The sequence below is a fragment of the Peromyscus eremicus genome, chromosome 12 (genome assembly GCF_949786415.1).
Source record: "Peromyscus eremicus chromosome 12, PerEre_H2_v1, whole genome shotgun sequence".
NCBI lineage: Eukaryota > Metazoa > Chordata > Mammalia > Rodentia > Cricetidae > Peromyscus > Peromyscus eremicus.
Window position 1 is genome coordinate 7,383,327 of NC_081428.1, and position 26,101 is coordinate 7,409,427.

The 26,101-nt window shown below is 51.3% G+C and overlaps 1 protein-coding gene across 1 annotated transcript; it reads right to left on the bottom strand.

Moving 5' to 3' along the window:
- Positions 1–10,409: 10,409 nt before the first annotated feature.
- Positions 10,410–11,413, bottom strand: Olig2 (oligodendrocyte transcription factor 2). The gene has a single exon (XM_059277755.1). The coding sequence runs from the start codon at positions 11,382–11,384 to the stop codon at positions 10,410–10,412; it is 975 nt and encodes a 324-aa protein (XP_059133738.1). The 5' UTR covers positions 11,385–11,413.
- Between the last annotated feature and the right edge of the window lie 14,688 nt (positions 11,414–26,101).

Below are 26,101 nucleotides of genomic sequence, written 5' to 3' on the forward strand. Positions count from 1 at the left end.
ATAGAATGGGCATGTCCCTTCCTCCAAGGACGACCATCACCTCTCTAAAGACAAGCAGGGTTTTAGAACTGGGCAGCGTTGGAAACAGGCTTTGGGCTCTGAGTTCTGACCCAGGCAGGGCAGGCCTGGCTGTTGTCACAGCCATCTGGTGGAGCACATTAGCACAGGACCAACCCTCAGCTCAGCATTGTCCTCTTAGCTGTGTCCATTCTGCGGGGACATTTTGGCAGCTCAGCAGAGTACACAAAAGGAGAGTTTTGCATTTGGGATAAATATAGCCACTGAGCTTCTCTCTTTCTTCTTTTTAAGAATACTCAATGAGTTGGGCAGTCCTGGCGCACTCCTTTAATCCCAGCACTCGGGAGGCAGAGGCAGATGAATCTCTGAGTTCGAGGCCAGCCTGGTCTACAGAGTGAGTTCTAGGTCAGCCAGGGTTACACAGAGAAACCCTGTCTCAAAAAGCAAAGACTAGGGGTTGGGGATTTAGCTCAGTGGTAGAGTGCTTGCCTAACAAGCGCAAGGCCCTGGGTTCGGTCCTCAGCTCCGGAAAAAAAAGAAAAAATAAATTAAAAAAAAAGAAAGAAAATTAAAAAAAAGAAGACGAGAGAGAGAGAGAGAGAGAGAGAGAGAGAGAGAGAGAGAGAGAGAGAGAGAGACACTTACTGAAAAGGCTTACCCTGGCTGTCTGAATTGCTCAGTGATACCCCCTCCCGCACACAATGTTGTCCTCATTCTGTCTGTGACATTGACATGGACGATTGGCAGGAGCTGCTAATTTACCAGAAGATCTTTTAAAAGTGTGTGTGTGTGTGTGTGTGTGTGTGTGTGTTTCTGTGTGTGTGTGTGTTTCTGTGTGTGTGTGTGTGTTTCTGTGTGTGTGTGTGTGTTTCTGTGTATGTGTGTTTGTGTGTGTGTATGTGTGTGTGTGTGTGTGTGTTTCTGTGTGTGTGTGTGTTTCTGTGTGTGTGTGTGTGTGTGGTGTGTGTGTGTGTGTGTGTTTCTGTGTGTGTGTGTGTGCATGCGTGTGTGTGTGTGTGTGTGTGTTTCTGTGTGTGTGTGTGTGTTTCTGTGTGTGTGTGTGTGTGTGTGTATGTGTGTGTGTGTGTGTGTGTGTGTGTGTGTTTGAGAGAGGAGAGGTGAGGGCACATGTGTGGTCAGGGGACAGTGTTCAGGGGTCAGTGCTGTCTGTCACCTTATTGAGTCAGAGTTTCTCTCGTTTCAACTGCTGTGTAGTGGACTCCAGGCTAGCTGCTCCAGAGCTCCCAGGCAAGTCTCCTGTCTCCCCCTCCCACCTTGGAGAATAGCACTGGGATTATAAGTGCCTGCTGCTGTATCAGGCTTTTTACACAGGCTCTTGAGGATCAGATTCGGTAACCAGCTTTGCACAGTTAGCACTTTCTCCCCACTGAGACATCTCCCAGGCCCCATCACACACACACACACACACACACACACACACACACACACACACACAGATGGACAGACACACAGACAAACAGATATACATACACATGCATACACACACAGAGACATACACACTAAGAGAGACAGACAGATACACAGACATACACACTCACAGACACACATACACAGATGGACAGATACACATACAGATGGACAGACAGACAGGCAGACACATGCACACACACACACACACACACTGACTCATCCAGGGGGCTGGAGAGGAGGCTCAGTGGTTATGAGTACTTGTTGCTCTTGCAGAGAACCTGGATTCAGTGTTCAGTTCTGACCACCCACCTGCGGCTCCTGTTCCAGGGGACCTGACACCTTCTTCTGACCTCTGCAGGCTCCAGGCACATATGTGGTACACATACATATAACACTCACACACATAAAACAAAGACTTTTTTTTAAAATTGGACTCATCCAAATAAACATTTGTCTTTTTTTTTTTTAATCTGAAGAGTTTACCTACAATTACCTAGAATTAGGAGGAGCTGTCTACCCATACACCCATTCCACACGAAGGGTTTTACATCTCAAAGTCTACAGCCTTCCTGCATTCAGAAACAGCTCTTGTTCACCGTGGAGAGTGTTCCATTTCAGCTTTAGGAAATGCGTTGATCCTAGCCAATCGTTTCAGACGGTCTTGTATTTACACCAGGACCTGTAAGACACCAGGAGAAACGATCTGTTGATGGACTCGGTGGAGTTGGATTTTGCTCCTGTTGTCTTGTTTGTGGCTTCAGGGGAAGCTCTGTGTCTATTCTCCATAAAAAAGGGCTTGGGAGCCACAAATTGCCGGTATGTGGTGATTCTATCCAGTGAACGTTCACTGAGTGCTTCTCTGTCCGTGACTGGACAGTTAGACTAGCGCTGCCTGGGACTCCGGTTTAACAGGGCGTCAGCTAACGTGACCAAGCTTAATATGAGATGAAGAGAAAAAGAGAGTAAAGGGTTGGAAATGCCAGGGTGGCTGTGGAAGACTGGAAAGGAAAGGTAAAAGTGTGACCTTAAGCTGAGGGAGGGGGAAATATAGCCAGGATAAACTGTATGAGAAAATAATCTATTTTCAATAAAAGGGGGGAAGCTGGGTGGTGGTGGTGTACCCCTTTAATCCCAGCACTCGGGAGGCAGAGCCAGGTGGATCTTGTGAGTTTGAGGCCAGCCTGGGCTACAGAGTGAGATCCAGGACAGGCACCAAAACTACACAGAAAAACCCTGTCTCGAAAAACCAAAATTAATTAATTAATTAATTAATTAATTAAAATAAAATAAAAGGGGGAGAAATCTGTGACCTTAATGAGCAGAGCTTCTGCATCTTTGAATAAAACATAATTCCTTGATTTGCAAGTGTGAAAAATCATTTCATTTCCTGCTTCTAGTCAGGGCTATGCCTCAAAGCTCTTGTTTTAAAAAGCGCATTTCTTAGCTGGGCAGGCATAGTAATGCATACCTTTCATCCCAGCACTTGGGAGGCAGAGGCAGGCAGATCTCTATGAGTTCCAGGCCAGCCTGGTCTACAAAGCCAGTTCCAGAACAGTTAAGGCTACACAGAGAAAGCCTGTCTTGGGGGGGGGGGGGCGGAGCATGCTTCTTAAGTCAGTTTCTCTGTAGGTTTCTAGTTGCCCAGAGTAGAAGGTAGGGCCAACTGTAGCTAGTGAGCGAGGATTTGCCATCTGGGGGTCTTCTGATGTGTTCAGTGTATGTCAGATAAAACAATGCAAATGTGATTTTGGAACCAGCTTCAAGTGTCATTCCTTATGTGCCCGACACTGTTTATTTTGTTTATCGCTTTTGAGACTGGGTCTTCCCCTGGCTTGGCACTCATCAAGTAGGCTAAGTCTGGCTTTCTAGCAAGCCTCCTTCCGATGGATTGCAAGCCTTGCCCCCACACACAGCTTTATTTTACGTGGTCCTGGATCAAACTCAGATGTATTTGTGAGGCAAATGCTTCATCGACTGAGCGACTCTCCATGTCTTACAATGTTTAATTTTTACCTTAATTAAAACAGGAAAAGGGTAAGGTAGGAGAGGCTGATGGCAATGTTTTTACCCTAATTAAAACAGGCGCTGCTGTGGGTGATGGTAAGAAGCAGATGGGTGGGTGGTGTGGCTGGAGCCCTGATCCCGGCTGGTGGAGGGGCTATCAGGAAGAAAGGCAAGGACTGTGAGCCCGGTCCATTGATGCTGGAATTGAGCAGAAAAAAGATGGACAGCCTTCTGGATGCCCTGAAGTGGAAGCTCCCTGCCAGTACCCCTCTGGGCTGGCTGAAGTAATTTCCTTCCTGTGTGGCTAAGCTATACTGACTCCAGTGTCTTCCTCAGCATTGACTTAGCCTGAATAGTTTTCAGAGGCGAGAGCTGGGGGTGATGGGAGCCCCCAGCCCCGTCCCAGGTGTCTCATCTCTCTGAGGCTCCTGGCTGTACTTCAGAATGTTGCTGTGCTGGTCATCTGAGGGCCATAGACAAGGGGCCTAACTGTCTTCTTGCCAGCTGGGAGTTCCAAGGCTTCTGCAGTAGCGGGGGACACAGGGGATCTGATGGTTGGAGCCTGACCTGCCCAGGGCACGTTAGAGAATGCCCATCTTGTCTCTATTCTACAGTGGAGGAAACAGACATCACACAGCTTCTGAGAGGCCTAAAACACTCCAAGGCAGGCTTTTACTCCCAAATGAAAGAGGAGGAAATTGCTTGTGACCTGATTTTGTCCTGAGGGTGGAATTTCTCTGTGGGCCAGGCCACCAGGAAGAGAGCTCCGAGAGCCAGATTGGTTTGGTGGGGAGAGAACTCAGTTTTCTAGAGACTAGAGAAGGCTAGCTCTCAAGGCAGTCAGGGAGACAGTCACAAATCTGAAGGTCCAGCCTGAGAACTTCAGCTAACAGCTCCTAGTGCTCAGAGCACTAGCTGGTCGATTTCTGTGCAAATGCGGGGTGGATGGTCCTGTGAAGGAGGAACTTAGGTGTATAAACCTCTGTGCACAAGCCGTTCCATTTGGGTACATGGAGTCTGATATGTGTGCATCCTCAAGCAACCGGTTTGGTCCCCCACACAAAAGTAGGCTCTTTTGATTGGTTTTGTGTTCCCGCTTCTCGCTTCTCGAGGAGGACCTCCAACCTTTTCTTCAACCAGTGGACCAGAGGCTGTGCACCCTTTTTTAAAGAAGCTTCTGCATGGCACAAGCCAGCTGGGCATTCAGAATCTGTGCAGTGGACCCAGACGCACGCACGGGAATCCTGCAAGAAGAGTAGTCCCTGGGCACCCACTCTGTGAGACCCAGGAAGCAAGCAAGCGGGAGGAGAGGACACTTGTGCACCTTTCAAAGAGTGTAGGTTTTCAAAGCAATCTCTGTAAGCCGCTATGCTACACAGCGGTGGCTGGAGGAACCGATTCAAAATGCCACCTCAAGGTAGTTTGTGTTTGCCAGGTGCTGGGCTTCCGAACCACAAACGAACGATTTTCAAGGGCCAATTGGACCCGCAGCTTTTGAGGGTCAGTGGGCCAGGGTGTTGTAAAGCCGAGTCTGAAGTCCCACAGAGGTGAGTCCCAGCAAAAACCTCTTGGGTCCTACCGCCTCGGTGTCTGCCTGATTTCTGCGACCCCTCTTCTGAATTGCTCCCCAGGCTCGGAAAGCGCAACCCTATAGGGGCTGAGGCCTTGGGATTCCGGCTGATACCGGACCCGCAGCTGTCCTGGCAGTAACGACAGTCCCTAATGAGCAGCCATCGCGGCTCACCTGCTCCGGCCCTTCCTCCACCCTTGCAGCGCGCCCATCGGAGCCCGCTAATTGCTAAAGTCTGTTGGCACTGCCTGTAACCCAGATGGAGGCGTCAGGGACAGATGGGTCAAGCACCTAGGGGGAGCACCCAGGAGCTTCCCTAATGCCGGTTGTGGGGAGGGGGCAGCATCAGATCCAAGAGTTCCCCAGTTGGAGCTAAGCCAGTCTGGGGACTGCTGGATCTGGGGGTGGGGCTAGTATGGGCTTGGTCAGATGGACAAGCCGGCAGCCTGAGTATATGGACTGTGGTCATTTGCCCCAACACAGGTTCTTAGCCTGGAATGTGGGATAATAGCAGCTCCTCAGAGTTACTGTGAGAAATCCATGAGCTGACACACAATGGTGTCAGTGCTGTGCCCACTACCCTTCAATAAATATGTCCACCTCCTTGTCCAGTCCTTTTATCCATAGCCTGAACTGCCAGCTCAGCTCTGGGTCCTCCTAACTGCATCCTCTTTCATTAACCTGCAGCCAGACAATGCAGCCATATGGCAATAACTCAGCTCCTGGGAGAGAGCTGAAAATAGGTGTGTGTGTAGTGTGTGTGTGTGTGTGTGTGTGTGTGTGTGTGTGTGTTCCCTATCTAGTGAGCACTACCGGGTCAAGCCTCCTCCCTCACCTCTGCTTAGGTTGCCCCTGCACTCTGTCGGGGAATGGAGCAATGGTCCTGTTTGGGAGGCTGGGCTTTTGACCAGTGGTCAAGCTGACTCAGTGAGTTCCTGAGCCTCTCCCCAGCAGTGGGGGTGGATTTAGGAGCATCAGCTATTTTTCTTTGAACAACCAGGCCTGATTTGGGTCTGTAGAGGTTATGAGTGACAGTTGCTCACCCATAAGATGTCTTGTGGCCCTTGATGTAGGGCTGTCGGTGAAGACTTCCTATGATCCCTTTGGGTAGTATGTGGGGAGCAGAGGACTTGGCACAAAATCTGTAGTGATAAGCAGAGTCTACTGGAAGAGATGGAGGGTACAGGGGCTTTGTCTAAGACGAGCTTGGCCACAGTGTGGACGTACTTATTTAACAGGGTTCAGACAGACTTCTAAGCTGATTCTGCCCTAACAGGAAACAGCTATTTCTCTATCATAGAGTACATGAGAACATCGTGGGGTGGGGTGGGGGGGCGTTCAAACATAGCACCATAGCTGGACCCAGTGATGCAGGCCGGTAATCCCAGCTACTGGGGAAGCTGAAGAAGGAAGATTGGATGTCCAAGGCCTGCCTGGGTTATAGATGAGTTCGAGGCTAGCTTGGGCGACTTAGTAAGAACCTGTCTCAAAATAAATCGGTAAATAAATAAATAGGACAGTAGTGGAGAGCATTGCTTGTTGTTCACAAGGTTCAATCCCAAGTGCCTAAAACAGACTACAAATAAGTAAGCCTTCATACCCTACAAAGGAAAACGAGAGCAGGTCTTACTTGCGTAGTTGAAGGAGCACCAGGTCATCAAGGGTGTTCCTGGTACTACATCTTCCCACAGCCACACTAGAATCCTTGGCCTCACTGGGAGTGACACCTCTGGGCCTCGGCAATGTGTTCCTCTGACAGTATACCCACTTGGTCTGCCAGTTTGCCTGCCCTTCTGTTCACTGTCTCTAGATGCGAATTCCTCTGTGGCATCAGAGGAACCTTATAGTTCAAGCCAATCCCACCGAGAGTCCCCCAACACTGAGTTCAGGGGATCAGTCCCTTTTCTAGGACTTGGACCCTATGGGGAGCGTGGAGAATATGGGGACGGTGCACTTGTGGGGGAAGTGCAGAGGAGGCTAGTGGGGATGGCTCAGCTTCTCTCCCCATTGCTCCCCAGGTTCTGTCCACTCCATCTCCAGTGCAGTTCTGGACTTAAGTCTCTCAGATCTTGTGTCTGATGAGTCCCTGGGCCCTGTGCCTGAGAGCTAGGGAGTCATGAAGGCCACAAAGAGGACATGGCTGGGTAGAGGCTGAGGAGCTGCTCAGAACTGGAAGAAAAAAAAATCTGTGACAAAGAAGTCACAAATAAAATCTGGAGGGAAAAATAAAATCTCATGACGGAGGTCAAAGTGGTGACCCATGGTCTCCTGGCAGCACCTCTCAGGGTAGATCAACACTGACCTGAGACCTCCTGACCCTGGAGCAGCCTAGGCCCACCCTAGGACAGGAGCTACCTGCTGTGGTTAGAGGTCTGAGGTGCCTCTCACTGAGCCCAGGCCTCCCCACAGCTGAGGCTAATGACTCAGGGGAGGGCCCAAAGCCAGGATGGATACCACTCCTGCCTCTTCTGTGGGGTGAGGAGGCTCTGAGCCTGGGGATACTTGGGGACTGGGATGGCAAAGCAGACTTGGTTTCTTTCCTTGCAACTGTCCTATGAATATGGTCTGGGCAGGGGCTTGCAGAACCTTGCTTGATGTGCCAGCTTTAGACACTGCCAGGGTGCCCATCTCTGCACCTCCAGGTTCTTAGCTCGGCTTTGGGGATTCCCACGTCCTGGCAACCTTAGGTGTGTGTGCATGTGGGGCTGGACCAAACACCCAGCAAGTTTCACTTCACATGGGATTTCAGAACCAACAGGAATGAACCCTGCTGAGCATTGCCCTTTCTCGGGCTCCACAGGTCCTCTCTCTTCTCTATGCTCCCAGGAATTCCAAATGCCTCCTAGCCTTAAGGAGAGGAGGAGACAGAGGAAGAAAGAAGGATGAAAGACAGACAAGAGGAAGAAAAAAGTAGTGGTGGTGGTGGCCGTGGTGGTGGCCCCTGTGGTGGCCTTCTGTGATAAGCTAGGTGGGGCCTGCAACACCTCACCCCTGAGAGCCTGCATCTCTGGCTAGCAGACAGGCGTTACCCACTGGAGGTGGGAGAAGTACCTGTCCTGGAGCTGTCCAGTGGGTCCACAGAAGGGTCCACCCTCACTCAGGCCTGAGTGAAGGACTCCTGAATGGGCTGGGCTCCCAGGAACCGAACTAAAAAACAAAAAAACAAAAACAAAACAAACACAGGGAAATCTCCAGTCCCAAGTCTAGATATCTTCTGCTGGCGGCCACTAAAGATGTCTTCCGATAAAGGGTCTGCTGCCAGCACCAGGCTGACATTTCAGAGATCCTGTTCCTGGGCCAGCACTCCAGAGGGTTGGCTGGAGCCAGAAGCTTTTAACATTTTCTGCACGGAATCTCTCTTGAAAGTAAAGCCCCGAATTTCACTGCAGTTTAGGATTCTAAGAAACCAGGTGTCTAAGAGAAGACAGAGCTGCCCCTGAAAAGTTCTCAGGGCCATGGGGCTGCAGGAGAAAGCTGCCTTAAGGCTAGGAAGGTTCCCGGCGCCCACACTTTGCAGGCGGGTGGGTATGGAAAAGGGATGAAGCGTTAGTGAGTACTCATCAAAACCTGCAGAACGTTGCACAAAACGCCCAGGCTTTGCAGGGCCTCGGGCCACCGAGAGTCTCTCAGCTGAAGCCAAGGGCTCAGCGGTGGCCAGCGAAAGCCCTTGAGCAGAAAGAAAATAAAATCGTGGCTGAGGCGGACATTGTTAGAGCTCCCAGAACCTCAGCAAAGGCCCAAAGTTCCACACTCCCGGAAGGAAAATTCATTCTTGAACTAGCTCAATTTTCAATCGAAGGGAGGAGTTTCCGAGTAGGTGTGAGAAATTAAAAAGCCCAAGAAAGCTGTGGTACACATCAGGAGCGTGTGCCCTTTTAGGGAAAACATGTGTTAGGGGAGGGAGTAGCAAAAATCCCCCATCTTTTTCCGAGGCTAAGCCTACCAAACGAGCTAGGAATCCGCCCCCAGAGGAATTGCCGTGGTCCCCAGTGTCTCCCCGCCCCTCCCCCAACTCCCTCACACGGACCGAAAACACCCGACTTACTTTAAATTTTATTTAAAATCTCAACACTCCATCATTTGTTTCGTTTTATGCAACCAAACAAGTAATAAATATTATTTAGCATTTTTTTTCTTTACAAAAATAAAACATGATAGATGCACTCTGCAGGGGCCGCGCGGGAGAGGTGGGATGTTAGGAGGCGTTGTAAAGCCCATGCTCCAGCGCAGGCCGGGGAGCGAGTGAAAGGATTTGCCACTTGTGTTAACCGTGGCAAAAGTGTGTGTGTGTGTGGGGGGGGGTGGGACAACATAGAAAGAAAACAGCCGGCTTAGACTCCGGAGGGGCTGGCAGTCACAGGAACAAAGAGCCTAGCATCGTGCACTTCATCGGTATTATATTTACATACACAAGAAATTATTAAAATCCCAACGGAACCCCCCCTCCCAAATAACTCAAACTATATTCACAGCGACTTTTTGATGTTGTTCTGTCAAGCCCTCGGGTACCTAAAACAGCTGTCCCCAATCGGATAAGAAACCAAACTACCTTGTGCTTAGCGTAGGGGATGGTGGTGTAGTTTCTATTTAAAAATAAGATCTAAAAAGCATCCCGTCCCCATGTCGGTAGTTTGGATTATTCCATTCCACAAGTGCTTCTATTTTGAGCGTCTGTAAAGCTTGCTCGCGTGGTCGGAAAAAGGAACATTCACAGATTTGTTAGGAAACCACAAGTCAACAGGAGAGACAGGACAGAAGGCCACACTTCTGAGACCACACAGGTCCCCCCAGTTATGGAAACGGGACACGATCTTAAGCGCTCCTGATACCCACGCCAGAGTCAACTAGCCTAGCGCCCCTGGCCCTGGGCCAGGGATGAACCTTGGGAGTGAGGCCCAGCGGTGGCTTCTGTGGTGCGGCTCCTGGGAGTCTCCTACCTGGCCCGAAATGGGGAAAGGTAGTCAAGTGCCCCTGTGATCTGCGTCTTGGCAACGAGATGCCTAAGCCGAGACAGGGAGTCAATCTGTGCACACGGGGAAAGTCAGATTTGAGACGCTTCCTGGGGGTGCAGGGCGGGGGGAGTTCCAGTGACGGACGGACGTATCCGCGCGCGTTGCGGCCGTTTTGTACAATGGCAGCTCCCGGACCCACCGAGTGTTCAGCCAAAGAGTTAATCAGGTTCTGGAGCGAAGGCGTCTCACTCCCGGTTGCTCCAAATGCTCCCACTACTTCGGTTCCCAGATATCGGACTCCCCGTAATTCCCTAGGCCCAGCCCATGGTCCAGCTCTCCTTCCTGCAGCAGAGCTCCGGAGCCCCCAGCGCTGGCCAGTCCTGGCTGCTCCACAGCCCTTGGCTCTCCAGAACGCACGCCGCTCGTTGGCCGGCTCACTTGGCGTCGGAGGTGAGGCGCGGCAGGCTGCCGGCGCCCATGGCCGACACGTGGTGGTGCGGCGGTGGCACCTGGCACATGCTGCAGGGGCAAGGCATGCCGCCCCAGTGCTGGAAGCCACCGCTGCCACCGCTGCCGCCACCCCCGCCTCCGAGAGGGGCGGCTGCGGCCGCCGACGGAGACTTGAGCAGGCCGTGGGGAGGCCGGATGGATCCGACCGAGGACAGCCCGGAGCCCGGCAGGGAGGCGCTGGACACGGCTGCCGCGGCGGCGGCGGCGGCTGCGGCGGCGGCTGCGGGAGGAAGGATGGGGTGGTGCACGGCGGGGTGATGCGCGGCGTGCGCGGCGGCGGCGGCGGGGTGCGCTGTGGCTGTGGGTAGCGGCGCCGTGTGTGCCAGGCCGCCGCAGGCCGACGGGTGGAAGCCGGCGTGGTGACCGCCGTAGATCTCGCTCACCAGCCGCTTCATCTCCTCCAGTGAGTTGGTGAGCATCAGGATGTAGTTTCGCGCCAGCAGCAGCGTGGCGATCTTGGAGAGCTTGCGCACCGACGGGCCGTGCGCGTACGGCATGACCTCCCGCAGGCCGTCCATGGCGATGTTGAGGTCGTGCATGCGCTTGCGTTCCCGGCTGTTGATCTTCAGACGCAGCTGCTGCAGCTCGGGCTCGGTCATCTGCTTCTTGTCTTTCTTGGTGGACGACGTGGCTGCGGACGACGTGGACGAGGACGTGCTGGAGGAAGAAGACTTGAAGACGCCGCCTCCCAGTTTGTCCCCGGGATGCGCGCCCGCTGCGCCCATGGCCCCTCGCAGTTCTGCGCTCAGCTCCGGCGGGCAGTCGCTCGGCGTGGACGAGGACACGGTCCCCCCTGTGAAGCCGCTGCTGCTGCCGCCCTTGCTCCGGGCCGGCAGAAAAAGATCATCGGGTTCTGGCGACGACGGGCGACTAGACACCAGGCTGGCGTCCGAGTCCATGGCCCCGGGGATAATCTTAGCTTTCGAAGGGTTCGTTCCTTTTTCAACTGTCGGAACCTGAAAGAAGGGAGAGAGAGAGAGAGAGAGAGAGAGAGAGAGAGAGAGAGAGAGAGAGAGAGAGAGAGAGAGAGAGAGAGAGAAGTGAGACAAAACTGCCACTCCCGCCTGCACCGCAGCCCAGAGTACCCGCAAAGGTGGCTGATGTCCACCTCGCTGCTGTTTCTGGCCTGCTAGCAGCTCGGGACACGGCAGTGCTTGCTCCTAACGAATCTCCCCGCCTCCCCTTCCCACTATCGTCCACGGGTTACTTTATTTCAGGGAGCCCTGGGTGGCCCTCGGTAAGGGACATTCTAGAGGTTTTTGTTTCTTCATTCCGGCCTGGAATAAATGGGGACTTCTCTTTGGGCTGGAGTTCTAAGTAGAGAAGTATGTCTATGTCACGCTCAAACGCATCCACCTTATCTCCATCGACACGACACAGTAAACACGGGCACGCGTGCACACGCGCCCCTAGAGCCAGCACGGGGCTTCGCAAGCCAAGCGCTGCTTCTGCCGCGGCGCCGGGGCCTGGGTTCCCGCAACAGGAGTTAACTGGCGCTGGGGAAGGATGCTGCGGTGAGTGTCGGCGGCACCAAAGCAGCTATCAGGAACAGCTGACCCGCAGGGGCCGGGACCGGGCCGGCAAGCCTGCGCGGAGGGGTGTACCCTAGGTCCTAGCGGAGTTGGGGAAGTCGGTCCTCAGGATCTAGGCTTGGGCAGGTGAGGGGCGGGGACACTCACTGTGAACTGGACTCGAGGTGCTCGCTGCAGAGGAGAACCTGGCTGCCGGCGCTGGTGTCGGCTCGGTCTGTAGGAAGCACCCACACCTTTCGGGGTTCCGCTGGTTTTTATAGCCGGGTGGAGGCAGTGGCGACGGCGGCGGCGGTGGTCCGGGCGGGGGCGGGAACAATGTGCTTTTCCTGGAGGGGCAGCGGCTCCAATGAGCTGGGCCGGCCCGAGGGGCTGCAAAGCTGATGTCATCCGGCTAATTCCGCTCAATGAAACCCGCTCGGCCCGGCACACGCCTACTCTCAGCGCACAGCCAATGGGCGCCCGCGGTGGAGAGATTCGCGAGGAGGGACGGGAGGAGGGACCTGGGCAGGGAAAGGCCAGGGCCGAAAGGGAGGAGGAGGAGGAGGAGGAGGAGGAGGAGGAGGAGGAGGAGGAGGAGGAGGAGGAGGAGGAGGGCAAGCTAGGTGGGGTGGTAGAGAGGGCTGGGGACTCTGGGCCAGAGGGGACATCTGCAACTTTCTATAAAAATACGGTCGCTGTAGTAGCGTCAGGCAGGGGTGAGGAGTGGGTTGGGGACTCCGCAAACTCGTCAGAGAGCCAACCAAGGCAAGGTCTTAGGGTGCGTGCCACACCTGGAGTCCTGGGGAGCCCCCTCCCCGCCCACACTGCGTGCGCCTGTCTTCTGCTGCCGGACTCTGTCCGCTGGTTTTCGTCCCTCTGTGGGCATCTGAGGTCGCGCGTGTAAAGGCTAACCGTGTGCAGAACACCCCACTCCCTTAGCCCGCTTCTAACCGGTGGGTGTTGCCACTGTTCCGAGGACAGGCGGTAGCGCCCCCAGGTGGGAGCACGGCCTTGGGGGACACAGGCCCACAAGGAAGCCGGAGAAATCGCTGTTCATCATGATGTTGAGGGTTGTGTAGGGGCACCGGTGAGATGTTCACACAGTCATCGCACTAACGCCTAGCCAGTGAAAGACCCCGCTCCTACCTACTAGCAGGGGAGCGCAGCCGCCGTAGTTTCAACACCACCTTGAAGTCCACACCGTGGGGTAGGGGCAACATTATTTGCAAAGAACTATCTGAGGCCCTGAAGGGGGGTTGATACTTGAACGACACTCGTGGCTGCCTTGGAACACTTTTTACAGGTGGCAGCAGCCTTCATCAAAAACCAACAGACAAAAAGCGGAGCAACCCGATCTGGAGAACTGTCTGGGGTAATTTAGAAATACTAACTACACGTTTACCCATTTTACAGAAGAGAAAAATCTAGAAACTGATTTCAGCAAGCCTACAGGAAAGGAAAAAAAAAATCGCCAGTCCTATACAGGTGGTCCTTGCCTACCGCAGATGCAAGCATTTGGCGGTCCCTAAGCATAGAGACAGCAGATTCTCTCCTCAACCCCCAACTGTTCCTCACATCCAGACGTTTCCAGCTCAGATTTGTTTTGTTATTTGTTTGTTTGGGTATTTATTTCCAGGTACAGATCTCAAATGCTACACGCTCCCTCCCCAGATACATAGGAGCCCGATTCTTTCTCAAGGGGTTTTAGCTGTCCTTTCTCTGGTTGCTTCCATTGCTTGGTATTTTATTCGCATATAGAGTTTTAACAACAAGCAAAGCGGACAATCAATAATTGACCTTGTAGCAAAGTCAGAACAGACATGTAAACTCAGGCTATTGCCCCGCACTCAGTGAGAAGTCTCCCTCTGGGGTCCCCCCTAGAGAGTGGGCTGTCGCGTTTGTCCTAAGTCTCGTGCCTTCTGGAGCTTTGTTTTCCAACCCGCGTGTTTCCCAGCTGGCTCTGCAGCCATCCGTTAAATATGTATTTAAAACATGAAGAATTGAAGCGTGGTGATAATGTCGCCCAACGGTTACGAGGATGACCCATAACCGTTCAATTAGCAGAATCTGTCACATGGGGGTTGGGGTGGAGATTAGGAACTTGGGCGTGTGAGGACCACTCTTGGGCCTTTGGGGCGAACCGCAGTGAGGGTGTGTGTGCAGGTACGTTCTGTGGGGCCACCAGCTGGGGCGTGGGGCTGTGCGCCTGCCAACCTAACTAGCAAACCTCAGGCGGCAGCCGCCCAGGCTAGTGTGGCCGCCTGAGGCATCCGGGAGCCCTGGTTCCTTCTTTTGTTGCGGTCCACTGGTTTGTCTGTCCCGCATCCGGAAGTCTGCGAGAGTCAGCAGGCTGACATTCTCTGCACACTTGGTCCAGTAGCTGGGGATGAAAGTTGGGGGATCCATTCTACCGCGGCGAGAATCTAGAGCCTGGAAAGGCTGAACCCGAAGGCAGGAGCGCATGCTTCTCCCCTCTCAGCCGCTCCACACCCCCTAGCTCTGTGGCCAGACTGCCCCGGCAGTTCCAGGATGTGCAGCGGCATCTCGTGGTCCTCACTCCCGAAGTCGGAAGTTCTGACCGGCAGCTCCCAACTGTCTCCTCCTCCTTCCTATCCGCTGCCTTCCTTTCATCTGAGCTGCTTGCGGCCTGGGGGCCGTCTGCGTTCCCAGGTCTCTGGCTCAGGGGCAAGTTGGAGGCTGGAGATATTTCCTTGTGTCTCCTTTACCATCACCCCCTCACCCCTACCCCCATGGAAACTAGACGGGGTTGGTCCTCGCTTGCCCTTCTCGGTCGAGACAACTTTCTCACTGGTCTGGATCCAGCTCCTGCTGGTGTGTCCAGGGCGGGTCCCGGAGCTGCGTTCTTCACCGGCGTGCGCAGCTGGACCAACGTTCCTTCCCCAGGAATTGAGTGCTCACTTGCTTAGGCTAATCCGCCAGCCAAGCTCAGGCACTTCCTGGCTGGCCTAGGCGTCCTGGAGCTGTTGGCCCCCTCCTTCAAAACGGAAGACGTGTTTTTCCCTTCCCTTTGTGTTTCCTTCGCACAAAAGGCCGGGTGCGTGTCAGGGCCGGCCTTTGCTCCACAGCCTGGCGGCCCAGGGGGAGCCAGTGCCAAACCGGCTGGGGTGGACGCTTTCGGGGCTCCAGGGCTCAGACCTCCCACCGCTTCCCGGCTTCCGCGTTGGGTTCTGGCTCTCCCCCTTCCCTTCCTTGGTCCCTCTAGCATTCAGGTTGCGATTCCGCTTGGCTGCCAAGAAGAGCGGTGTCCTTGTGCAGAACCCTCCCGGGGTGCGGGGTGGCGGTGGCAGTCAAGGCTCCTGGCACTGGAGAGTGGGGAGGATAGGTGGAGGTCCGGAAGCCAGAAGGAATGCAGAATGGCAGTCTTAGGGCTCCGACGTGTGCGGTAAGACGCAGCTCAGGGGCCAGCGGGCCTGGCCAGTGTGTGCTGCAGGCTGCCTGGCAGGTGGGTAGGCGCTTGGTGGATGTTTCTGAAGGCGCAGTCATGCATCTGTGCATGGACTAGTGCGAGGCGTAACGGTAAAATGGTGCATCTGTAAGCAAAAGCATGCACTTAGTGAATAGTAGAGTCTGTACTCTGGACTGTGGGGCGTGTGAACTAGTGACTACTTCAAGGTTACCTGAGCCATTGCCTGCACTTAGCTGGTTTTGACAGGCTCTCTTTCAGTGACTCTCTCACTGGCCCATTTTAGAAACGGAGGAAACTGAGTCTTAGGGAGGTGATCCATGCCACTAAAATGAGTCCTGGTCCTGGCCCGAGTTCCTGGTGGAATGACATTTGGATAGGACTGAAGAGGGATAGAAATGAACTTCTGTTGGGCTCAGCATGCCACCCAAATTTCCCAACAGCTCCCTTGGTATTGGTGTTGGGATGGAAGTATGATTGTTCCTATTTTACAGATACCAGTGATTAGAGGTCCTGGGCAGGGGCTGGATCCCGCGTATTCCACAGCCTCCATCTCCCTTCCTGCCCTGCTAGGTAGTCAGGAGGCACTAGGCCTTCACTGTTTCCTTGACCCATGTTGGGTTTTTCCAGACAGTCAGGAGTAGTCCACTGCTCCAGAATTAATCTCCTGCCTCATCAGAATTAATCGGGGGGGGGGGGGGTTGGGGTGAGAGAGTACGGGTCCCCAGGCACCTACAGGTGGGCATCCCTGGTCCTGTGACAAGTTCTGTCCTGAGGTTAGCATGCCTGTTTAGTTGTAAGGTAGATTTAGCTAGCACAGGCTGGATTCTAGAGAAGAGGCAAGTGGTCTCTGGGGGCAGAAGAGATTCATCCAGGCTACTGGTAATTCCCGGTGGTGGGTTTCAGGAATAGGAGGTACCTGAATTATTCCTAGCACCTGCCAGGCAGGATAGATCCAGGAGGAACCCACGTGCTGGCTGCCTCTCTGGAAAAACGTTTTGTTTAGAAACCCCAGCACTGTTCAGACTGCTGCAACATGCCTTTGAGCATTGCAGCCTGAGGGGTCCTGACTCTGTTGCTTCTCCTCGCCTTGGCCCATGCCGCTGTTCTCAGAAGCAGGGCATCCAAAGCTCTTTTCCCATCCTTTTGCACCAGCTCCTTCTGGCCCTTTGTCCTGTCCTCCCCACTCCCCCTTCCTCCAGGGCCCAGCTTTCCTCCACCCTGAGCTCCCTTGGGTTTCTTGTCGCCCAGAGCTCCCGCACACTAGCCACCTTCTCCCTTCCCTGTGGTCTGGTCCAGCTCATTTCCCAGGCAGGAGCTCACTGAGTCCTGCATTCCCGGGACAGAGACCATTGGTAACTCCAAGTCAGGGCTAGTGGTAAAATGGCCACACTGAATTTTATCCACGTGCCACAGAGACAATAGCATCAACTGTACTATTACTCCCTCTAGTTAACCCAGTTCTCAAGAGCTCTAATGTGGTCTGAGGTTACTCCTGAGACCATGGAGGTGGGGCAAGGTCACAGTATCTCCCCTCAACCCAAGTCCAATACATCCTGTCACTGCGTTAATCCAGAGCAGACACCTGAGCACAACTACCACGCTTCTCCAAGCCAAGCGGGAGGGAGCCACCTGCTGCCTCCCGGGAGCCCTGGTCCATAGAACCAGTGACTCAGGCCACTGCCCATTGGCTTCAGGCTGTTCCCAACTACCGAACCACCTAGGAAGGGAACAATTGACTGGGATGAGATGCAGCTGCGGTGATCCAGGGCCGGACTAGTGGGTGACTGAAGTTCTCAAACGCTGAGCTTGGTGGGAACCCATAGACGGGAGCGAATCCGCAGCCACGTGGAATTCTGGCCGCCTGAGGCACACAGCGCAGGAGCCTGGCTGCCGGATCCTGCTGCAAACGTCCGGGTCCACTGCCAGCCGCAGCTTCACTTCCTAGGGGTGGCAGCAGCCAGCAGCCGCAGAGCAGCTCCCAGAAGCCCAGCACCACATGCTGTGTCTGGGTTTGGAGAAGAGTGTAGGGAGAGATCCAAGGCTGGGCTTGTGTCTTGCTTCCTCCCTTCCAGCACCTTCTCCCACCTGCTCTCACCCTCTCCGTTCTATTGGTCATTGTTCTCCAACACACAAAGAGAAATTTTACCTTTGACTTTACCTCATTTTAGCAATGTCTCCTTTCCGGGAAGCTGAGAGCTTTAGGAGAACCGTCCTTGGCGGTCCACACCTCTCCAGATGCATGAGAACCTTGGACATGGGTGCTTGTTGTAAACGAAGTCACAGGCCCACGCAGAACTGAGGGAACAGTCTACATTAGGCAAGGTTACCAGGTGATGCTTGGGTACACCGGAGTCTGAGAAACCCTGTTCTGATTGTTCATGTCAGTCCTTGGATCTTCCTAAGGTCCTTGAGTCTTCCAGTTCTGGGCCTGACAAGATTCTCACCCCTCTCCAACTGTCTGAAGAGTCCCAGGGCCCACCCCTTTGAAGAGCTGTGAAGATGACATTGTGTGTGATGGGAAACTGATCCCATGAATTTAAAGGACTTGGGTTGGCTACTGGGCAAATGAGTGCTCACGTACCAAGAACACCCCTCGGCAGCACTTGCATTGTGTGGCTTTGGTTTGGGGAAGACTGGAAGTTTCCAACACTTTTTTTTCTTCCCCCACCCTACAACAAAAGCGATCATCTTTTGGGTTGAAGCTCTCTGTATAGGTGGCATCTATGGGTTGCACTGTTAGGGGTACCAGAGGAAGTGGGGAGGAAGGAAGACTTGTGAAGCTGAAGTCCCTCTTTACATGGTGTGGATGGGCCCTGTGTCGCCCATGCTGAAAGTAGAACTCAAATCGTGTAAAAGAACGTTTGATTGAAAGGCAGTCTCCTTGGTAAAACTGACCTCTCCACCCTTCCCTGTTGCAACAATGGAATACTCAGATTAACATCCCTCCAACCTCAGAAACAAATCATAAACTAGCACATGTTTCTGAGAATATTAGAAGGTATTATTCTAATGAGTGGTCACCAGCCATCCATATTATACAAGAACAGGGCACAACAACTGATGATCTTCCGAAGACACCAACAGCTCTACCTTTAAAATGGTTAACAGACAAGCCTGTATGGGTTCAGCAATGGCCTTTAACAACAGAGATCTGCCTGTCATGTGATCAGGATTAAGGGCGTGTGCTACCACTGCCAGACTTCTGCTATGGCTTGCTATCAGCTCTGACCCCCAGGCAACTTTATATATTAACATACAAATAAAATCACATTTCAGCACAAATAAAATATCACCGTACCTCCCCATTTCAGGTTTCCTCCGACACATAAAGTTGCAGTGTCCTGAGAATTCCAGAAATGCTCTTTGTGTATTTGGAGCACATTTTAAAGCTTTCTCTTGCTTTCCGAGCGTGAAGTAGCATCTTTGATCCAATGTCCTGTAGCTTTCTCTTTTTACCTTCTTCAGTTCTGTACATGCATAGTGCACATGCATGTGTGAGCACACACACACACACACACACACACACACACACACGTGCACACACACCAGCACATCTGGAAACATTATATATGCTCCTCAAATATCCTCATCGGAGTGAAATCTACTCAGTCAAAATGAGGACACGTACGCTCCCAAAAGCTGTGATGATGTTTCTTCTGCTTCTCTCTGTCCCAGAGAAGCGAGTACGCTTGAGCCCCGGATGATGGGAGCACGGTTATACTTTTCCAAGCTGTTGCCTGATGTCTACAGTTGTGTGCATCTTTCCTATTGTAACACAGAAACTCAAGTCTTTCGCTTCTCTCCTGAGTGTAATATACACATTAGATTACCAGGTGAAGTTAATCAGCAATTGGTCTTTTAGATTTGTTTGCTTTTGAATAGGTGATGTATCCACATAGTTCAAAATTCAGAAGCACTGGCCATGGGGGGATGGCTCACTCAGTAAAATGCTTGCCACACAAACATGAGGACCAGTGCCTATATAAATGATAAAGCCAGATGTGCACATCTGTAACCTCAACACTGGGGTTACACACACACATACACACACACTTGTGCAGACATGCATGCACCGCATACACACACTTCAAAAAGATTTATTAATTTTTGTATTTGTGAGTGTTTTGCCTGCTTGTCACATGCACCACGTGCATGCAGTGCCTACTGAGAACAGAAGAGGGCATCAGATCCCCTGGAACTGTAGTTACAGATGGTTGGGAGCAGAAATGTGGGTGCTAGGAATCAAATCCAGGCTTCTGGAAGAGCAGCCAGTGCTCTTAACCACCAAGTCATCTCTCCAGCCCCTACACGCAAATTTATTGAAACTTAAAAAACAGAACCAGCACTTCTTAATAGAGAAAACTTGTCTCAAAACAGCAACAACAACAATAAACATAAACAATGAGAAAGTGCTTCTTGGAGCTGGAGAGATGGCTCAGTGGTTAAGAGCACTGGCTGCTCTTCCAGAGGACCTAGATTTATTTCCCAGCACCCACGTGGCTGTTCTCAACTGTCTGTAACTCTAGTCCCGGGGGCCCCAGTGCCCTCTTCTGGCCTCCATGGGCTCTGCATGCATATAGTAAAGATACACATTCAGGCAAAACACCCATACACATATAAATAAGTAAACAAACAAACAAATACTTTTGTGTGTTTGACAGGGTCTCTCTGTGTATCCCTGGCTGGCCTAGAACTCACTATGTAGATCAGATCAAGCTGACCTCAAACTGGTAGAGCTCTGCCTGCCTCTGCCTCCCGAGTGCTGGAATTCGAGGCAGGTGCTGCACAGTTCCTTTATAGATTACCATCTCTTGTCTATCTTTCCAATGTAACCTATGCAAAAAGAATAGACATACCACATTTTTCTTTTTATACCAATGCTATCATTTAGTACAACTGATTTCCATACAAATTTTTCATTTAAAAAAATGTGTGTAGGAGCTGTAGGGGCTGGAGGGATGATTTAGTGGTTAACAGCACTAGCCACTGTTCCAGAGGACCTGAGACTGATTCCCAGCACCCACCAAGCTGACAGCGGTCTTTAACTCCAGTCCAGGGGATCTGGCGCCGTCTTCTGGCTTCTGCAGGCACTGCATACGTGTGGTACACATCCATTTCTTTTTCCAGTTAGTAATTGGCAGATTTCTTCTTACCAGTGTGTCAAAGCCTCCTTCTTAAAAAGAAATTTCTTTCTGTCACATGGCTATACCATTATTTACTTAGCTGTATGTCAAAAGACATGCAGATTTAGATTATTTTCAACTTTTTATTATTACAAACAATACTGTACCAAATTTACCCTGTAAGCTGCTGTCTGCACAGGCTTCGTCTGTCATGATGATGAATCCCCAGAGTCATTATTGGATCACAGACTGTGCATTTGCAACTTCGATAGATGTTGACAAATTGTCACTTAACTGTTGCGGTCCCAGCTTATGTTGAATGAGGCAGGCTGGCCGACAGCTAATTCCAATGCTCAATTTTTATTTTTTATTTTTGAGTCCAGGAAAAAAAAGTGACCTCCCATTCAAATGGTGATTGTTGTGGCTTCACAGAGTAGAAGAATAAAATATTAATTTATTCCTTCAAAGCCCCGAGTTACGAATCATAGTGGGTTTCCACATCTGGCACAATAGAATTCAGCATCTGGTACAATTTCCAATCCTTTCAAAGATTTACTAATGGCTTTCCCAAGTAGTTGGATAGCTGCACAAGTGTGTTGTAGCATTTTATTAGCCAAGGAACATTTGTCTTAGGCAAACAATCCAGCAGATATTTACTCAGTTTTTATGTCACCAGCCATTCTCCCACAGCTCCCACAGGAAACAAAACAGACGGCATCTCTACTCTCCAACATTACATCCAAAATGCTGTTATCATAATCCCCAGTATAAAACCAATGAAATGCCTCCCAGGTAGAGACACTTGCCGGCAGGCCTGATGACCCGATGCCACAAGGTGGCAGGAGAGAGCCAGTTCCAAGAGTTGTCCTGTGACCCACATGTGAGATCTGCGGTGGGCGAGGGCCTGTGCCCTCCCTACTATACACACACGAACAAATAAAAAGTTTAAAATTACCATGATTTTCGCTCCCTCAGTATCTATTTAGGATAATAAAGGTGTTGTAACAGTTAGTGTCAATTGCCAACTCCATGAACTCTAGCATCACGTGGGACATGGGCAATGGAAGGTCTGCAGGGGGTTATCTTGATTGAGGTGAGAAGCCTGTCTGCAGGAGTGGCACCACTTCCTGGGTGGAGTCCTGGATGATACACGTGGAGAGAGGGAGCTGAGAGTCATGAGTGCGCCCTTCTTTGCTTTCTGGTTGTGAGTGGTATGCGCCCATCTGCTTCCAGCTCTGACCACCATGACATCTCCACCGTGACAGACTGAGCTTTGAACTGGAGCCAGAATAAGGCCTTTGTTCTTAAGTTGCTTTTGTCTGATTATTTTTTTTTTCACAGCAACAGGAAAAGGAAATAAGAAAACTTGGTACCAGAAGTAGGGTCCTTGCTGTGATAAACCTGACCACGTGGTCTTTAAACCTTTAGAACTGGTTCGTGGGAGGGATATGGAAGAGTTTTGAACTCCAGGCTGGAGAAGCCCAAAAATGCTGCAAGGAGAGATTAATAGGGCATTCTGGTGAGAGCTTGGAAGACCAGAATGCAGAGAAAAATGAGGACAGCAAAGGCCTGGATCCGTGAGGTTTCAGAGGGTGGTGAGGAGTCTATTGGAACTGGGCTTGGAGACATTCCTGGGATATTTGGCCAAGAATCTGGCTTCTGTGGCCTGAGAACCTAAGTAAATTCGAGTTTAAAGATAACAGACTAATTTGTGTAAAGGAAGCCAATGAAGCAGGACAGACAGGACGTATGACTACATCACTGTCCCCACGTCCTGTGCAGTGGGAAAGTACTGCTGATAGTCCCTCCACATCTGTAACGCGTCTTCATGGAACAGGGCCTATAATGGAGGACAAACATCTGGCTGAGGGACTACGTTTCCCAGCCTTCTTCTGGCCGGTAGGATGTATATGGAAGTGGGACAGGCAGACAGCAGAGGGAACATGGCTTTATTCTATTCTCACCTCCTGCTGGCTGGCATCCTGACAAGGTAGTCAAGGCCAGAAGAACCATCCTGGGAACCACACAGAAAAGAGCATGGGGAGAAAAGGGAACTGGATCCCTGACAGTGGCATGCAGGCCCTGAGGAGAACTCTGTCCCAACACAAGAGGGAGATGACCTCCTGCTTTGTTTAGACCACAGTTTTATAGGGTCTTCTGACGCAGGAAACTTAATGGAAACCCAAGGTGAGGGTTCTGAGTCGAGCTCTTTGGGATGTCTGAAGAGACATGTCTCTACTGCAAGTGACACCATCACATCAACTAAGCCTGAATCCTACCTACTACCTAGGGCAGAGTCATACCTAGCCTCAAATCTCTCAGGATTTGTTCAGAAGGTAATAAAAGAAGATGGATAATTGGGAGAACCAGCCATGTCTGCAACACTCTGGAATCACCTTCAATAATAAGAATTAAATTCTTCAACTGCCACTGATGCTTGATGCACTTAAGAAAGACGCTGTTAGTTACTGTGACCATCCATAGGATAGCTGTGACTGCCCTGAAACCCTGAGAAGAAATTTCTGGAAAATACGTGGTGGGCCTCTTTATTTCCAACATAGGATCAGGGCACATGGTGGTAGCTAAGCCCATTACACTTCCAGGGAAGGCCAATGGTGACAATCCCTTTTCTCTGACATATGTCCCCATTGTTGCTGTCCACTGTCCTCTCTAGAAATCAACATGATGAGGCTGCCTGACTTTGGACTTAAACCTCCATAACCATGAGACAAATGGATCTTTATAAAGTTGGTTGCCTCAAGTATTCCACGGTATTGCAGTAACCCACGGCAGCAGAAAAGAGCCCGGGCAGCAGAATAGTGGCCAGGGAGACTACCCTGAGCTGAGAGATCATGACCATTTTCTTCAAAAGAAATCATGTATTGGTTTTTTCCCCTAATAGTAGGAGTAATATATGGTTACTAGATAGTTTGGAAAACACAGGATCTTACAGAAGTCATGCACCATTCAGAGCTTCGTTGTTGATGATGTGAGAGACTAAACTGTGCCCCTGCCATTAGTACACTGAAATCCTCTTTGGCACCCACCCTGTGACTAGAGTTGGACGTGATTTTAATTAAATTAAAATGAGGGTGAGCTCTTAATATAACAGGACCACTGCCTTTGTATGAGGAAGTTGGTGTCTTCCCATCCCACCCCCACGGCCCCTTTTACTTCTTTTATATGAGGAAGTTGGTGTCTTCCCATCCCACCCCCACGGCCCCTTTTATTTCCTTGGCTCTTGCATTTACTTCAGGTGACCTACTCACACCTGAGAACTCAGCTAGAATCCACAAACAAGAGAGAGCACGCAGGACTTGTCTTTTGGGGTGTGGGTTACCTCACTCCGTGTAATATTTTCTAGTTCCACCCATTTACCTGCACATTTTACTTTTCCTTACAGATGAGTAAAACCCCCTTGTGCGTGTGCACCACACTTTCATTACCCACGTGTCACCCAGAGAGCACTGGGGTTGTTTCCACTTCCTGGACTTGTGAGCACAGCAGTAACTAAGACGACTGAGCCAGTCAGTATCTGTGGAGTGGGGTGTCGAGTCCTTTGAACGTGTGCCAAGGAGTGGGGTAGCTGGGTCATATGGAAGATCCACTTTTAGCTTTTTGGGAATCCTCCACATTGATTTCCACAGGTTTCTCTAGAGAGTAAGACAGAGGTGCTCTGAAGCGGGCCATGGAGACCAGGGGGTGGGGCTTTGGCTGGGGTGGAGGAAGAGGCCGGCCCAGAGGGAGATGGAAGGGAGAGAGATAAAGAACATGAAGGATGATTGGAAAATCCATAGGGAAATTTTATTTTATTTGTGCTTAAAATACATATGCAATATATAAGTATACATGCAGACAAATATAAACCGTTTAAATGAAGTTATATCACTTGGGGTGATAACGTTCCCCCCAAAAGCCACAGACTAACAAGGTCCCTAGTGCCAGACCGAGCAAACACCCTTCAAATTGTTGGTCAGGGGAGTCCAAGAGACTCCCCAAACAATACAGGCTGCTGCTGTTGCCCTGGGTTACAGAGTGTGAAGGTGAGACTCTACTGTTGAGAACACCATACCCTCTGGACACAGGATTGGAGGAGTTGAGTGGGAACTGACCTGGAAGCCTCCTCCCTGAGTATCTGCAGGTGCCAGGGAGAAAATCCATCAGCAGTCCACCCCCCCAGCTGTAAGGCCTGCAGACCACAACAATGACCTCCCTGGCAAGATACACTAAGGTGGCAATAGTGGCTGCCATATTTGGGGGTAACCAACAGCTTCCATGCTGGTCGTAAGTCCTACTTAATAGGAGGTAATGTGTGCCTGGTACTGTGAACCCAGCACGTGGGCGGAGAGGTCATGGACCCTCGAGGAGAACTTACTACGGCTGCTTTTCTAAACGAGTACAGTTCTCAACTGTGTCCCAAATACTCGTGCTTATATCACAGATAAGTGAAGCTCTCACCCCTCATCAAAGAACTTTCCTTTTGCAGCAGACAGAGACCATCACAGAAAGCCACACTGGCTGAAGAACAGAGAACAACTCACCGTGGGGTGCCTGGGGTGCCTGTTCCCAGTGGATACATCTACGACACAACCCCTCACCTAAGGCTCAGGGAACATCACAAAAGTGGAGGCAGAAAGACTGTAAGAACCTGAGGACCAGGGCATCTGTGGCAAGATTGTGTCTTCTGTGTATGACAAAGATGCTGCCCCCATGAATCTTAATAATATGGTCACCTAAACAAGACCTGCATAATGACATCGGTTGACATCCCAGTGGTTGGGGAGTCTCACAAGGTTTCATCCCTAGACAAAGAGCTGTGGGCAATTAATGGCTGTAAAGAGAGGAAGAATCGGTTTTCTCCAGGGAGGAGACCAATGGTAGGCTGTCTAGTCCCTAAGGCTATGGTGTCCTCAGCAATAGGTGTCACCTTCAGGAAAGGCAACCAAGGTCAGCCCTAAATGCATATACATATAAACAGCACCGAGTGGACTCAGCAGGTTACACACACACACACACACACACACACACACACACACACACACACGTACACCTGTATCAATAACACTTAAAAAGTAAGAGATCATGAATTTGAGAGGGAGCTGGGGAGGCCTGAGAAGGGTTGGAGGGAAGAACATGAGGTGGAAATGACGTAACTATAGTATTCATGTATTAAATTCTCAAGAAATAAATGTCAAAAACATATTAGGACACACGTACACACAGATGGCTGATCATGAAGCACCCATGAAAAAGGCAGCCATCTACACACCAAGGAGAATGTGGCGGGGAAACTCACTTCCTGCCCCTAATACCTTGATTCTGTGTAATTATGAAAACACCAAACATCTGTCATTTAAACCACTCCATCTGTGGCACTTGCTTACCAGTCCCTCACAGACGGACAGGGACCCCAGCCTTGGGCAGTGGTGGTGGGGGGGCGCTGTCAGGAGGGTCAGTCAGCAAGGCTTGTGACTGACTTCAATGGACAAGCGCGGCTGTAGAGCAGCACAGGGTTCTGCTGACTGTCGGAGCTTGAGGTGCCCAATGGACGAGGA